Raw genomic sequence first — 17590 nt, 5'->3', positions numbered from 1 at the left:
GTTTGGCATGTACTGATGACAAATGCAATAAGTTTAATAACAAGACAAGTTCTTGGGGAATTGGGACGTTCATGTTACTGTCCTTTAGAGGTAATCGGCTCAGGGTGTTGGCATTTTCAATCTGGCCACTGGATAAAAGTATATTCGGAAGCAGCTAGAATCAGCGCCCACCTTTGGAAGTGTGCAGAGGCAATTGGGGGTATTGCCTTATCTTCCCTGAACAAGCCTAGTAGTGGCTTGTGATCAGACACGATAGTGAAGTGGCGACCATGGATCTATTGGTGGAACTTGTTAACGCCAAATGCAACAGATAAACCTTCTTTCTCTATTTGTGAGTATCTTGGTGGCCTTTTGTACCTCGACTTGCTGGTGAGCGTGGCTCACGTTGAGTTTCTTATATGTGGTTCCCCCTGCCAACTTGGAGTACAGTTCATCAATTTTCAGTATAGGATGTCCAGTCTGGCCACTTTATTAATGGTCAACTTGTAGCCCCCGCATATTCACACACTGTGGTCAGGCTTTAGAATTAGAACTATGGCCGCTGCCCATTCGGAAAATTGGACGGGTTGTAAGACTCCCAACCTTTCCAGCCGGTCTAATTCGACATCAACTTTTTCTCATAATGCATAGGGGACTGGCTCACCTTCAGGAATCTGGGGGTTGCTCCAGGATCCACGCAGATTTTAGCTTTCAGCTCCTGAATCTTCCCAAGCTCTTCCCTGAAAACAGAAGCATATTTCTGTAATAATTCTTGCAGATCTTTCATTCTGAATTGAAAACTCTCGGTCCACTGCAACCTTATTTCCTTAAGCCAGTTCCGACCAAATAGACTTGGACCCCCCCTGCTACCACTATCAGGGGTAAATTAACAGACTGGCTTTCATACAGTACTGGAACCTTGTATATACCTCTTACTCCTATGTCTTCTCCAGTATGTGTCTTTAATTTAGCATCTGAATTTTCCAGATTTAATGGGTGGTCTCCTCCATTCAGATATTTGAACATATCTTCCCCTATAACAGTCGTGGATGCCCCTGTATCCACCACCAACTGGATGGGTTTCCCTGCTAACTTCCACTGTCATATAGATGGGCTCAGTTTTACCCATTTTTAAGTTGTGTAGCGAGTAAATATCTGACTCTGTTTCTTCTGGTCCCTCCATTATGTGGATTTCATGATTTCTACTTTTGCTTAAAGGGATATTTCAGAATACTCAGGAAAAGTATATTCCTACTATACAGGAAATCCTAAAGGGAGGACCCACCATCCATAGTTAGCTAAAGAAGTTTGGGAAAGCATCAAACTGAAGGAAAAAGCATAAAACTGTGCCAGCATGAGTGGCAGGTCAGATGATTGGTCAGAATATGAAGAATGGCAGAGAATGACTATAAGGTCAATCAGGAGAAAGAAATTAGAGTATGAGAGGAAGCTGGCTAGAAATGTAGAAACAGACAGCAAGAGTTTCTACAAATATTTAAAACGGAAAGGAGTAAGTAAAGTGAGTGCTGGTCCTCTAGAGAGTGACAGTCGGGAGTAAATAGTAGCTAATAAGGAAATGACAGATGAAATGAACAAATATTTTGCTTTTGTCTTCACTATAGAGGATTCAAAAAACATTCCAGTAATAGCTGTAAATCAGGAGGGGGAGGGTAAAGAGGAACTTGGTGAAATTACAATCACTGGGTAAGTGGTACTGAGCAAACTGATGGAGCTGTGGGCTGACAAGTCTCCGGGTCCAGATGGACTTCATCTAGGGTCTAAAAAGAGATGGCTAATGAGGTAATTGATGTGTTGGTGTTAATTTTCCAAAATTCCCAAGATTCTGCAAAGGTTCCATCAGGTTGGAAAGAAGGGAGGGAGGCAGAAAACAGGAAACTATAGGCCAGTTGTGGGGAGGGTGTTAGAATCAATCATTAAAGAGGTTATAGCTGGGCACTTAGAAAAACTCAAGGTAATCAGGAAGAGTCAGTATGGTTTTGTGAAAGGGAAATCATGTTTAACCAACTTATTAGAGTTCCTTGAGGGAGTAACATGTGCTGTGGATAAAGGGGAGCCAGTAGACATACTGTACTTGGATTTGACAAGGTGCCACAATAAGGTTATTGCAGAAAATAAAAGCTCATGGGGACAAATATTCCCCCCATTGCGGGGGGGTTGTGTGGGGGTGGGTGGAGGCGGGTGCAAACCCGATCGGCACCCTCGATCGGGGACGCGCCGCCATTTTACGTGGGTGGGCCATTTAAGGCCCGCCCATCATGATGCGTGCCCGGAAGCACTGTGCGCTCCCTGTGCAGGCGGGGGGGGGGATTCCCTGAGTGGTTCCTTGTGCTCTTCCCTGGGCAGAGATCTCCCTGAGGCACAGAGGTACCTCAGGGAGATCCGTTTGACAAGTGTAAGTTTAAATAAAGGAAGGAAAAAACTTTTGAAACATATCCCTTCGTGTGACACTGTCACATGAGCTGGGATATGTCAAAGAATTAATGTAAAATGTGTACATAAATGATTTGGACTTAAAGGGGGTATGCAGATGACGTGAATATTGGCAGGGTGGTAAATAGTGAGGAGGATAACTGTTAACTGCAGGAGGATATAAACAGACTGGTCAGGTGGGCAGAGCAGTGGCAAATGGAATTCAACCCGGAAAAGTGTGAGGTAATGGGGAGGGCTAACTAGGCAAGGGATTACATGATGAATGGTAGGACCCTGGAAAGTATTGGAGATCAGAGGGACCTCAGTGTGTGTATCCACAGATCCCTGAAGGTAGCAGGACAGGTAGATAAGGTGGTTAAGAAGGTATATGGGATACTTGCCTTTATTAACCGAGGCATAGAATACAACAGCAGGAACTGTATAAAACGCTGGTTAGGCCACAACTGTGTGCAGTTCTGGTCACCACATTATAGGAAGGATGTGATTGCACTGGAGAGGGTGCAGAGGAGATTCACCAGGATGTTGCCTGGGCTGGTCTGAGCTATGGGGAAAGATTGCATAGGCTGAGGTTGTTTTTCTTGGAGCAACAAGGGTTGAAAGGGGACCTGATAGAGGTATGTAAGATTATGAGGGGCATAGATAGGGTGGATAGGAAGGCACTTTTTCCATTAGTAGATGGGTCAATAACCAGGGGAAATGGATTTAAGGTAAGAGGTAGGAGGCTAAGAGGGGAGTCGAGGGGAAATTTTTTTCACCCAGAGGGTGGTGGGAGTCTGGGACTCGCTGCCTGAAAGGGTGGTCGAGTCAGAAACTCTCGTAACATTTAAGAAGTATTTAGATATTGACTTGCGTTGCCATAGCCTCCAGGGCTATGGGCCAAGCGCTGGGAAATGGGATTAGTGTCGTCAGATCTTTGTTGACCAGCGTGGACACGATGGGCTGAATGGCCTCCTTCTATGCTGTAAACATCAATGAGTCTAATTTTTCCTCATAGCAAGAATCCTGTAACTTTGAGCTGCTTTTCCTGGCCCCAGTCCTTCAGCTTTATGACAGGTGCCATCTTTTGCCAACCCCCCTGGGAGCTGGACCATGGAATTGCCCGAATCGCTGTGGTCAGCATTACCACCTCCTCTCGTTGTGATTGACTGTTTTCTGTTGCAGGGCAGTTTTTTCGCCGTGGTGATGTTTTTTGGATGGATGAGAAATGTCAAACCAAGTGCCGGTGCCTTGATTTAGGGAACAGCATCTACTGTCAGAATGTATCCTGTGGAAACTTGGAGCAGTGTCACTCTGTGGATGGGATTTATCGCTGTGTTCCCGTTCAGACCGCTTGGTGTGTGGTCTTTGGAGATCCTCATTACCACACCTTCGACGGCTACCTGTACCATTTCCAGGGGACGTGCTCTTACATCCTCTCCAAACCGTGCTGGGAGCTGGAGAATCTGCCCAACTTCAGCATCGAGGCCAAGAACGAGAACCGAATGGGAAGCAGCGTATCTTGGCTGAGAAACGTCAAAGTAAATGTTTATTCCCACAATATCGTCATTCCCAGAGGAAACGTCGGCCAAGTCCTGGTAAGATCTCATATTTCAAAATAAAAACTTTGCAAAAAGCTTTCATTAAAAATAATAGGAAAAAATGACCTGACACCGCTTTGTAAATGGAAAAGGATCCAACGCGTTTTCATTGGGGTTTGACTGGAGTTCAGGTCAAATCCACATCTGAGCCACAGAAAGATTGCGCCGTGAGGAGCCCATGTCCCGTGAGCAGATGTGGAAACTCTGGGGAAGGGGGTTACCAGAGAGAATCCGCCAAAGTTACAGATCAAGAGATCGGAAGTTGAACCGTCTCAAGGGGTCCCCCAGATGTGATACCATGTGTCACTTTGTAAAGATTGGCTCCAGAATCTCCTTTATACCAATAACTCTTGGGGTAGAAACTACCTTCTGGTGGTTTTCAGATGTCTCCTGTTGCTCCAAACTCTTTGAGTTCCATTTATGTTAAAAGGTGGAATTGGCTTTTGGAATCTCCCCATTCGGGTGTGAGCGCTGCGGGGTCTCTGGCTCTGTAAATACTTCAGGAAGTTGCAGCCGAAACATTGCTGGGGTTGGGCTGGAATTAAACTCTTTCCTGAATCAATCACATCTTTCTAGCCTGAACCTGGTGAGATTTCTGTTTCTGAGCTGCGAGCCAGGTTCCAGAGCAATGCAGGCCCTGGAGGGCCCTGGAGGGCCCGCTTAGAGAGTCTTACAGCAGAGAGAGAGGCCATTCGGCACATCGGCGCTTTGAAAGAGACATCCGATTAACCCCATTCTTTCCCCCATAGACTTCGCCTGAAACCATTTTCCCAGTTGCATTTTGAGGAGAGGAGGATGGGGAGTAGGAAGCAGAGTCTAGGGCCAGGGAAAGGAGGCAGAGAGATCTCTGTCCAGCTGTTTGCGGTCTCCACCCTGTGTGCTTTTCTCTTCCCTCAGGTGGACGGTATAACTGCGACTTTACCTGTGCAGCTGGAGATGGGGGCGATTAAAGTTTACCGGAGCGGAGTGGCGACTGCGGTGCAAACGGATTTTGGTTTGTTCTTAACCTTTGACGGTGAACATTACGCCTCAATCTCGCTGCCCAGCTCCTATCTCAACAACACGTGTGGACTGTGCGGGAACTTCAACAATAACCCAGCAGATGATAACCTGCTCCCGGACGGTACCTTCTCAGACTCTGTGGCAGAGCTTGGCACCGCCTGGGAGGGTGACCATCCCGACTGGCTCTGTAAACACGACTGTGCGGAAAACTGTAGCGTCTGCGATCCGCACACCGAGTCCATCTACTATCGGCAAGATCACTGCGGCATCATGAACAGGAGTGAGGGCTCATTCCGGGACTGTCACTCGGTGGTGGATCCTATGGGCTTCCTCGTCAGTTGTGTGTATGACATGTGTGCAGATCCAAACAACCTCACCACCCTCTGCCAAGCTATTCAGGCTTATGCACTAAGCTGCCAAGCTGTCGGGGTCACCGTCGGACCCTGGAGATCCCGCACTTTCTGCGGTAAGAAATGCGGAGATGCGGCGCCGTGAAGTCTTTTATTTGTCTTTGTTTAAACTTTTAACTCCGATTTTAAATGAGTTTCAGTTTCCGCGTGTCCCTGGTGGAGAGAGACGCCGAGCAGCCCCCACTATAGTTTTAGGGACAGCAACCAACGGAACTGAAATAAAATGAGGGGTAAATAAAGAGAGACACGGTTTTTAAACATTCCCATGGTAAACATTCCTAAAGGACGTTCGGATTTTATTTAATTTTTTTTAGAAAAAGCCCATTGCCAATTTTCAACGTTCATTTTCTAGTTTCCAAGCGGACACTTTGATCTTTTGAATCCTTTCTCCATCTATTCTCAGACTGGCACAAGTAAAGTTTTAATCACTGTTGGTCCAGTGCCATTTTATCCGGATCCATTAGCCGCATCAGACACATCGCTTCATTCTTCCCTGTTGTAGGTAACATTCTGATTAAGGAAACAACTGCAGCAGCTTTGTGGATAAACCTCTTTTGTTTTATTCTAGATATTCCTCAGACAGTTAAAGTCCCCACTTATTGATAGATCTGTCATTGCAAATCTCATCCTTATCAATTTAATGGATGGAAATTCTGGGGGTGGGGGTCAACAAGACCCAGCAGAAACTGTCCAAGGGACAGGTGGTACTTATCCTAAAGAGTTGTGAGAAACTAGAGAGAAGATTTGGGAGGTGTCACCAATCACTTTGAGGGAGTTACTGGACATTGAGAATGTCTCAGTGACACCGGCATATTTCAACCAGAATGACAGAACAGATACAAACAGTGACATTTAATCATAATTCAACTACAGAAAGGTTCTGGATTGTACAATCCAATTGTTTCTTAACTAATTCTTTCAGTCTGTGGAATTCTTTACTGCAGAGGCTGTAGAGGCTGGGTCGTTAAGTATATTCAATGTGGAGATTGATAGATTTTTAATCAGTAAGGGAATCAAGGGTCAAGGGTTATGGGGAAAAGGCAGGAAAGTGGACTTGAGGATTATCAGATCAGCCATGATCTCATTGAATGGTGGAGCAGACTCGATGGGCCGAATGGCCTACTTCTGGTCTTGCGTCTTATGGTGTTATGCTCTTGCAGACTGTACTTTCATCAAACTCCTCCGAGTCCCCTCTGTGTTCATTAATCTTTGCACAGGGATAACTTACTGAATCCATTTTAAAAAGATCTTTTATGTGTCTGAACTTGGGGCCATGGCCCTTATTATCTGGAATTATTTACTGATCTTGATATTTTCCCCACTACGTCACCCACATTGTATACATTCCCTCATTATTCCTTAACTTGACCCAGACAGATTTATCTGAGTTCCCACTGCTAAATTCAATCCAAGCATCTCACCTGAGGCTGTTATTTTCTTCATAATTTAAGTTTGCTAAATGTCCCTAGTGTTTTGTTTAGTGTTAACAATAAAAACAACTTGCATTTGCAAAGCGCCATTGATGTAGGGAATATTTCCCTGCACTTCACAGGAGCATTAACAGACAAAGATTCTGAGCCAAAAGAGGTGATATTTGGAAGGGTTACTAAAAGTTTGAACTATGGAGAGTTTTAAAGGAGGTGAAAGATGTGGCAAGCAGAAAGGTTTAGGAGAACAATCTAGATCTAATGGCCAAGATGACTGAAGGCACAACTACCAATGATGGGATAAAGGAATGAGAGGATGCCTGAGATGCCAAAATTGGATGAATGCAGAGTTCTCAGAGTGTTACAGGACCAGATTCCATGGATAAGAGAGAGAAATTTGAACAAGAGGATAAGAATTTGCTATTTGACATGTTGGTGAATTGGGAGCCAATGTTAGTCAGTGAGCACAGGAATGAGTGGGACCCACACAGATGTTTGTAGCTTTAGAGGAATCCAACTCTTCCATCACACAAAACTGATTAAAGCCTACTCAGCATAGGGTCTGACCAGTTCCTATCTAAAGTAATAACCAGTGTCCTGTTTGTATTATTGGACCCCAATTTCCACCCTAAATGGACAAGCAGGCTCTTTGGCCATGCAAAAAAAGACTGCTGCATTGCCAGTATTAATGGACACGTAAGGCTACTGATTCCAGCTTGAGGCTGGTACACACCTTGTTAGTGACAGGTGAGGACACCAAAATTGACCCCAGTGAATGCAACTGTCCCAGAATGTTAGTTTATAACAACTTTGCTTAATGTATCACAAAAAGAGATGCGCAGTGCCACCTACCATTGCAAGCACAGTTAGGAAGAGGCTGGATTGAAGGAATAGAGGGTGTGGAAGAAGGGGAGGAGAGAAAAGGGGAATAGTGAGGGGGAGGAGTGAACCATAGAGAAGTGGGAAAGGGAGACATGAAATAGAATGAGATGGCAAGGGAGGAGGAAATAAAAGGGAGAGGAAAAAGAGGGATGAGGACAGAATGGGGAGAATAGGGGAACGTAAAGAGGGAATAGTTAAGGAAGAGGAAAGGGATGAGAAAATGGAGAAAGAGATCGTACATGATGGGATGAATTGGGGGGAGAGAGGTTGGAGAAGTAGCAGAAAGAAGTGAAATGATGGGGAGTCAGGAGGTGAGTTACTCATCCCAGGATTCCTAGCCTCGGACCTGCTCTTGTAGTCACAGTATTAATATGGCTAGTCCAGTTCAGCCTCTGGTCAATGGTAACCCCCAGGATGTTGATAGTGGGGGATTCAGTGATGGTAAAGCCATTGAATGTCAAGGGGCGATGGTTAGATTCTCTCTTGTTGGAGATGGTCATTGCCGGGCACTTGTGTGATGTGAATGTTACTTGCCACTTGTCAGCCCAAGCCTGCATATTGTCCAGGTCTTGCTGCATTTAGACATGGACTGCTTCAGTATCTGAGGAGCCATGAATGGTGCTGAACATTATGCAATCATCAGCGAACATCCCCACTTCTGACCTTATGATGGAAGGAAGATTATTGATGAAGCAGCTGAAGATGGCTGGGCCGAGGAACTCCTGCAGTGATGTACTGGAACTGGACTGACCTCAAACAACCACAACCATCTTCCTTTGTGCTAGGTACGACTCCAACCAGTGGAGAGTTTCCCCCCTGATTCCCATTGACTCCAGTTTTGCTAGGACTCCTTAATGTCACACTCAGTCAAATGCTGCCTTGATGTCAAAGGCAGTCACTCTCACCTCACCTCAGGAGTTCAGCTCTTTCATCCATGTTTGAACCAAGGCTGTAAGGAGGTCAGGAGCTGAGTGGCCCTGGCAGAACCCAAACTGGCATCAGGGAGCAGGTTATTGTTAACAAGTGCCGCTTGATAGCACTGTTGATGACCCCTTCCATTACTTTACTGATCAAGAGTAGACTGATGAGCAATAATTGGTCAGGTTGGATTTGTCCTGCTTTTTGTGTACATGAAATACCTGGGCAATTTTCCACATAGCCGGGTAGATGTCAGTGTTGTAGCTGTACTGGAACAGTTTGGTTAGGGGCACGGCAAGTTCTGGAGCACAAGGCTTCAGTACTATTTCCGGAATATTGTCAGGGCCCATAGCCTTTGCATTATCCAGTGCCTTCAGCTGTTTCTTGATATCACACCCAGTGAATCGAATTGGCTGAAGACTGGCATCTGTGATGCTGGGGACCTCCGGAGGAGAGTGAGATGGATCATCCACTCGGTACTTCGGGCTGAAGATTGTTGCAAATGCTTCAGCCTTATCTTTTGCACTGATGTGCTGGGCTCCTCCATCATTGAGGATGGGGATATTTGTGGAGCCTCCTCCTCCAGTGAGTGTTTAATTGTCCACCACCATTCATGACTGGATGTGGCAGGATTGTGGAGCTTAGATCTGATCTGTTGGTTGTGGGATCACTTAGCTCTGTCTATCACTTGCTGCTTATGCTGTTTGGCACACAAGTAGTCCTGCGTATACTTGCAAGCATAACTGGGATTATGTCAAGGGCGTGTTTGAGCCATCAGCAAATGCTGGTAGCACCCCAATGTGTTTAATTGTTCACATAACATTACATTGTCAACATCACTTACTGCCTTTGGAATCCTGAGACCACTGGCCACTTTAATATAGAAAGTGCAGCTTAATGGAGGGAGTGCTTAAGCTGGGGATCCAAATTCCCATAGGCATTGATTATTTCATTAGGAATAATCATCTTGTTTCTCTCCTTTAGCGTTACCCTGTCCTGAATGGAGCCATTATGAGATGTGTACCAGCAGCTGTCCAGCCACCTGCACTGACCTGATTTCTCCCCTGTACTGTACGAGGCCCTGCACCGAGGGCTGTCAGTGTAATGAGGGCTATGTACTCAGTGGTAATAACTGTGTCCCACTTGAGGAGTGTGGCTGTGAGTTCAATGAGCGTTACTATTCCTTCAAAACAAAATTCTGGGCAACTGATGACTGCACCCTGCGCTGCCTATGTGAGGGTCATGGAGAGGTGCTGTGTGTGAATGAGACTTGCCCCAAAGGGGAATTCTGTCTTGTGGAGTATGGGATTCTAGGATGCTATCCCAAGAGAGCAGCTGTCTGCACGGTCTCCCGCAAAAAAGGACTGCAAACTTTTGACGGAGCTTCCTTTGATTTCCGGGATGAATATGCATACACACTTCTCAAAATCTGTGGCTCAAACAGTTACAACCTGTCGCAGTTTGAAATCAATCTGGGAAGAAAGAAAATGGTCAATGGTTCCTGGATAAAATCACTGACTATAAAATTCCCTGATCATGAAATAAAGATTGGAGGCAGTGAAAACATCATCAAGGTAAAAACTGAGAAAATATTCCATATCTATCACCGTAACATTCAGATCCATCCCTTACTATCATTGTAAAACTTACCATATCCTAGACCCTTGCAGTATCAATCTCTGATATACCCCACTCTGCTCATTGTAACACTGATATATCCCACATCCCTCATTGTAACACCCTGATATACCCCACACCTGTCACTGTAACACCCTGATATACCCCACACCTGTCACTGTAACACCCTGATATACCCCACACCCCTCATTGTAACACCCTGATATACCCCACACCTGTCACTGTAACACCCTGATATACCCCACACCCCTCATTGTAACACCCTGATATACCCCACACCCCTCACTGTAACACTCTGATATACCCGACACCTGTCACTGTAACACTCTGATATACCCCACACCTGTCACTGTAACACCCTGATATACCCCACACCTGTCACTGTAACACCCTGATATACCCCACACCTGTCACTGTAACACCCTGATATTCCCCACACCCCTCACTGTAACACTCTGATATACCCCACACCCCTCATTGTAACACCCTGATATATCCCACACCGCTCACTGTAACACCCTGATATACCCCACACCCCTCACTGTAACACTCTGATATACCCCACACCTGTCACTGTAACACCCTGATATACCCCACACCTGTCACTGTAACACCCTGATATACCCCACACCCCTCACTGTAACACTCTGATATACCCCACACCTGTCACTGTAACACCCTGATATACCCCACACCTGTCACTGTAACACCCTGATATACCCCACACCTGTCACTGTAACACCCTGATATACCCCACACCTGTCACTGTAACACCCTGATATACCCCACACCTGTCACTGTAACACCCTGATATACCCCACACCTGTCACTGTAACACCCTGATATACCCCACACCTGTCACTGTAACACCCTGATATACCCCACACCTGTCACTGTAACACCCTGATATACCTCACACCTGTCACTGTAACACCCTGATATACCCCACACCTGTCACTGTAACACCCTGATATACCCCAAACCTGTCACTGTAACACCCTGATATACCCCACACCTGTCACTGTAACACCCTGATATACCCCACACCTGTCACTGTAACACTCTGATATACCCCACACCCCTAACTGTAAAACTCTGATATATCCCACACCCCTCACTGTAACACCCTGATATGTCCCACACCCCTCACTGTAACACTCTGATATATCCCACACCCCTCACTGTAACACTCTGATATATCTCACACCCCTCACTGTAACACTCTGATATATCCCACACCCCTCACTGTAACACTCTGATATACCCCACACCCCTCACTGTAACACTCTGATATACCCCACACCCCTCACTGTAACACTCTGATATACCCCACACCCCTCACTGTAACACTCTGATATACCCCACACCCCTCACTGTAACACTCTGATATATCCCACACCCCTCACTGTAACACTCTGATATATCCCACACCCCTCACTGTAACACTCTGATATACCCCACACCCCTCACTGTAACACTCTGATATACCCCACACCCCTCACTGTAACACTCTGATATATCCCACACCCCTCACTGTAACACTGTAACACTCTGATATACCCCACACCCCTCGCTGTAACACTCTGATATACCCCACACCCCTCACTGTAACACTCTGATATACCCCACACCCCTCACTGTAACACTCTGATGTACCCCACACCCCTCACTGTAACACTCTGATGTACCCCACACCCCGCACTGTAACACTCTGATGTACCCCACACCCTTCACTGTAACACCCTGCTATACCCCACACTGTAACACTCTGATGTAACCCTCACTGTAACACTCTGGTATACCCCATATCCTGGACTGTGACAGTCTATAACACTCTGGCACTCTCTAAAAAGCATCATTCTGCAACAGGAAGTGAATGTTGTACTGAGGGCAGGTGTGCGGCATGTTCGAGTGTTTTACAGTCAAGGGCATACGATATAAAGTAAGGGGTGTATCAGAGTGTTACTGTTATGGCACAGCCGATGGTAAGTGCTGGGTTGTTCAAATCCCAAAGGGAAACTTGAAACAACTTCCACAACCTGTTTTGTAAGTTGTATAAATTTCGAGATGTGTGCCTTGAATTCAGTCATTGATGTCATTGATGAGCCAAGTCTTACAGGTTTTTATAAAACTAGATTAAACATTTGTTAATAAGAGAAATGATTTTAAATACACACATAGATCTATAAACTATTCCTATGATAACCTCTAAATCTTCTACTTAATCTGACTCCCAGTTACACTTTTATTAAGGGAACATTAAGACACAGATTTTAAAAGACCAGGCAAGGTGACACATAATACCCTGAACCAGTCAAATTCAAAGTGAGCTTTCTTAACTTCAGTTCTTTGAAAACAGCAGCTTGGGGCATAGATGCTGAAGGCTTTTCACACTTGTTACATCTTAAAAATGCCCACCCTTACACACAGCCTTCGCTCCTTTATACATATTTTCCCCTTTGAATGCAAATTCCCATTGTTTCACGATGTCTTTGGACTTTACCTTCCTGATAATAAAAATCTCTCATAGCACTAAGCTTTAGCAGTAATCTTTGGGAAAAATAAACACACTGTTTCTAAACTTCACCTGGCTAGGTGACACATTTCACCCCTCCTTTGAAAACAATCTAGTGTGGTTTATTTAAAAATACAAATGTCCTTTAACACCTTACATTCTAAACTTCCCCCATGTTTATATCAAAGCCTTCAGACCAACTGCCTTTAATCCAATTAAGTCTGTCAAACACACACACACACACACACATACACATACAGACACAGGTGCCACTATTTTACAATAAATCCCAATAACATTATGAGGATTATCATATCTTCCTGACAGTTACATTGAGGGATGAGCGATCTATTGAACATTATACTGAGGGATGTGGAGCATATCAGAGTGTTACATGAGGATGCATTGAAGCTAACAGTCTGCTGTGTGTCAGAATGTTGCAGGGAGTCAAAGTGTTAATGTCAGAGTGTTAGAGTGAGGGGCACATCAGAGTAATATAATGAGGGGTCCACCTGAGAGTGCTGCAGGGAGGGGTGTATCAGAGTACTATGATGCAGTGTTTGGGGTGTATCTGAACTTCAATGTGCCTTCAAAGTAGATTTGAGTGCAGTGAGCTAGTTTCAGTCTAGACAGTGAAACTTCCCCCAAATTTCATTTTACTACATGAAGTAGTAACTATTTTAATCACGTTTTTAGGTGAATGCTTTTGCAACTTCCTTGCCGTTTATACATTCATCTGGAAAATTGAAGATCTATCGGATTGGAAATGACACCATGGTGGAATTAAACAGCAGTTTCCAAATCCTGTATTCAAGTGAGGATCGTGTAAATCTAACACTGTCCACTGCGTATTACAACAACACTTGTGGGCTGTGTGGATACTTTAACGGTAATCCAACTGATGACTTCCGTAAAGCCAATGGAAAAGTGACAGAAAATGCTGCAGAATTTGTGGATAATTGGAAGACATTTGCTGATGATATGACATGTAATGGGCAGTGTGAGGAGCTGTACACTGTATGTACAAATGAGGATTTAATTCTGTATCAAGGAATTTCTTTATGTGGAATAATCAATGATCCCACTAACAGCTCCTTCCTCAACTGTCATGAAGTTGTCAATCCTTCTCCCTTTTTCAGAAGTTGCCTTTACACAATGTGTTTAAATGGTGGAAACATATCTGCCCTGTGCAGTTCCCTGCAGGCTTATGCAGATGCCTGCATTGGTGCTGAGGTCACACAAGCTAACTGGAGAAGCAGCACGTTTTGCCGTAAGTTATTCGGAGGAAAAGTGTGGACCATCCCACACCCTGTACCTGTAGCATTGTACCATCCCACACCCTGTACCTGTAGCATTGTACCATCCCACACCCTGTACCTGTAGCATTGTACCATCCCACACCCTGTACCTGTAGCATTGTACCATCCCACACCCTGTACCTGTAGCATTGTACCATCCCGCACCCAGTACCTGTAGCATTGTACCATCCCGCACCCTGTACCTGTAGCATTGTATCATCCCACACCCTGTACCTGTAGCATTGTACCATCCCACACCCTGTACCTGTAGCATTGTACCATCCCGCACCCAGTACCTGTAGCATTGTACCATCCCACACCCAGTACCTGTAGCATTGTACCATCCCACACCCAGTACCTGTAGCATTGTACCATCCGGCACCCAGTACCTGTAGCATTGTACCATCCGGCACCCAGTAACTGTAGCATTGTACCATCCCACACCCAGTACCTGTAGCATTGTACCATCCAGCACCCAATACCTGTAGCATTGTACCATCCGGCACCCAGTATCTGTAGCATTGTACCATCCCACACCCAGTACCTGTAGCATTGTACCATCCGGCACCCAGTACCTGTAGCATTGTACCATCCGGCACCCAGTACCTGTAGCATTGTACCATCCCACACCCAGTACCTGTAGCATTGTACCATCCAGCACCCAATACCTGTAGCATTGTACCATCCGGCACCCAGTACCTGTAGCATTGTACCATCCAGCACCCAATACCTGTAGCATTGTACCATCCCACACCCAGTACCTGTAGCATTGTACCATCCCACACCCAGTACCTATAGCATTGTACCATCCCACATCCAGTACCTGTAGCATTGTACCATCTCACACCCAGTACCTGTAGCATTGTACCATCCCACACCCAGTACCTGTAGCATTGTACCATCCCACACCCAGTACCTGTAGCATTGTACCATCCCACACCCAGTACCTGTAGCATTGTACCATCCCACACCCTGTACCTGTAGCATTGTACCATCCCGCACCCAGTACCTGTAGCATTGTACCATCCCACACCCAGTACCTGTAGCATTGTACCATCCCACACCCAGTACCTGTAGCATTGTACCATCCCGCACCCAGTACCTGTAGCATTGTACCATCCGGCACCCAGTACCTGTAGCATTGTACCATCCCACACCCAGTACCTGTAGCATTGTACCATCCAGCACCCAATACCTGTAGCATTGTACCATCCGGCACCCAGTATCTGTAGCATTGTACCATCCCACACCCAGTACCTGTAGCATTGTACCATCCGGCACCCAGTACCTGTAGCATTGTACCATCCGGCACCCAGTACCTGTAGCATTGTACCATCCCACACCCAGTACCTGTAGCATTGTACCATCCAGCACCCAATACCTGTAGCATTGTACCATCCGGCACCCAGTACCTGTAGCATTGTACCATCCAGCACCCAATACCTGTAGCATTGTACCATCCCACACCCAGTACCTGTAGCATTGTACCATCCCACACCCAGTACCTGTAGCATTGTACCATCCCACATCCAGTACCTGTAGCATTGTACCATCTCACACCCAGTACCTGTAGCATTGTACCATCCGGCACCCAGTACCTGTAGCATTGTACCATCCCACACCCAGTACCTGTAGCATTGTACCATCCCACACCCAGTACCTGTAGCATTGTACCATCCCACACCCTGTACCTGTAGCATTGTACCATCCCGCACCCTGTACCTGTAGCATTGTACCATCCCGCACCCAGTACCTGTAGCATTGTACCATCCCACACTCTGTACCTGTAGCATTGTACCATCCCGCACCCTGTACCTGTAGCATTGTACCATCCCACACCCAGTACCTGTAGCATTGTACCATCCCGCACCCTGTACCTGTAGCACTGTACCATCCCGCACCCAGTACCTGTAGCATTGTACCATCCCGCACCCTGTACCTGTAGCATTGTACCATCCCACACCCTGTACCTGTAGCATTGTACCATCCCACACCCTGTACCTGTAGCATTGTACCATCCCGCACCCAGTACCTGTAGCATTGTACCATCCCACACCCAGTACCTGTAGCATTGTACCATCCCACACCCAGTACCTGTAGCATTGTACCATCCGGCACCCAGTACCTGTAGCATTGTACCATCCGGCACCCAGTACCTGTAGCATTGTACCATCCCACACCCAGTACCTGTAGCATTGTACCATCCAGCACCCAATACCTGTAGCATTGTACCATCCGGCACCCAGTACCTGTAGCATTGTACCATCCCACACCCAGTACCTGTAGCATTGTACCATCCGGCACCCAGTACCTGTAGCATTGTACCATCCGGCACCCAGTACCTGTAGCATTGTACCATCCCACACCCAGTACCTGTAGCATTGTACCATCCAGCACCCAATACCTGTAGCATTGTACCATCCGGCACCCAGTACCTGTAGCATTGTACCATCCAGCACCCAATACCTGTAGCATTGTACCATTCGGCACCCAGTACCTGTAGCATTGAACCATCCCATAAATCAATTTAGTGAACCTTCAATTTACCTGGTATTAGGTAAATACTCCTTTACATGTGTAAGGAAACCAAAACTGAGCACAGAACTCTAGATGTGGTCTCAACAAAGCACTATTTAATTGCAACAGGTCTTCCTTACTCCTGTACTCCAACCCCCATCCAATAAAGGTCATGGAACTGCATGTTAATTTGATTATTATCTCTCAACTCTCCAAAATGTCCAGCAAACTGCTGCCCATAGCATCTGTAGCAGCTCAAATGTTGGATTTGGGTAGAGGATCAGGAGGTATGTCTATCAACATGCCACTCTGGTCACAACATCTGCAGTTTGCATCTGACAGGCAGGGGCAGTTCTTGAAGCATCGGAGGAGGGAGGTCATCGAGCCTCTCAAGGCTGCTCTGCCTTTCAATTAGATCATGTCTGATTTATACCTCAAATCCATTTACCCATCTTTGCCCCATATCCTTTCATACTCTTATCTAATAATAATCTAATACACTTCTATAATAATAATCGATTGATTGCAGTCTTGAAAGCTGCAATCGATAAGATCTGTGAAGCTTATGCAGGAGGTAATATTTCAACACAGGCCCTCGACCCTGACCTGTATTGTTCTCATATTTCCACAAGGACTAGTTTAACATAGGAAAAAATGAATTAGGAGCAGGAGTAGGCCATTCGGCCCCTCGAGCCTGCTCTGCCATTCAATAAGGTCAAGGCTGATGTGGTTGTGGCTTTAACTCCACTTTCCTGCCTGTGCCCCAAAACTCTTAAATCTCTTGTCAATCAAAAATCTCGAACTCAAAAATCGAACTCAACCCTGAATATATTCAATGCTCCAACCTCCACTGCTCTCTGGGGAAAAGAATTCCACAGACTAATGACCCTCAGAGAGAAAAATATTCTCCTCATCATCTGTCTTAAATGGGAGACATCTTATTTTTAAGCTGTGTCCCTTAGTTGTAGACCCTTCC

The 17590-nt window shown here is 45.8% G+C and overlaps 1 protein-coding gene across 1 annotated transcript in view; it reads left to right on the top strand.

Annotated features, from left to right (window-relative positions):
- tecta (tectorin alpha) overlaps positions 1 to 17590 on the top strand; it is a 98848-nt gene that overhangs the window by 27172 nt on the left and 54086 nt on the right. Inside the window, exons 6-9 of the mRNA XM_078559920.1 lie at positions 3592 to 4004; positions 4905 to 5475; positions 9631 to 10220; positions 13496 to 14069. Of these exons, the coding sequence (XP_078416046.1) occupies positions 3592 to 4004; positions 4905 to 5475; positions 9631 to 10220; positions 13496 to 14069 (2148 nt within the window). The remainder of the gene's footprint in view (positions 1 to 3591; positions 4005 to 4904; positions 5476 to 9630; positions 10221 to 13495; positions 14070 to 17590) is intronic.

The sequence above is a fragment of the Cetorhinus maximus genome, chromosome 2 (assembly GCF_964194155.1).
Source record: "Cetorhinus maximus chromosome 2, sCetMax3.hap1.1, whole genome shotgun sequence".
Taxonomy (NCBI): Eukaryota; Metazoa; Chordata; class Chondrichthyes; order Lamniformes; family Cetorhinidae; genus Cetorhinus; species Cetorhinus maximus.
The sequence above is the reverse complement of the archived record's forward strand: the minus strand, read 5'-3'. Positions and strand labels throughout refer to the sequence as shown.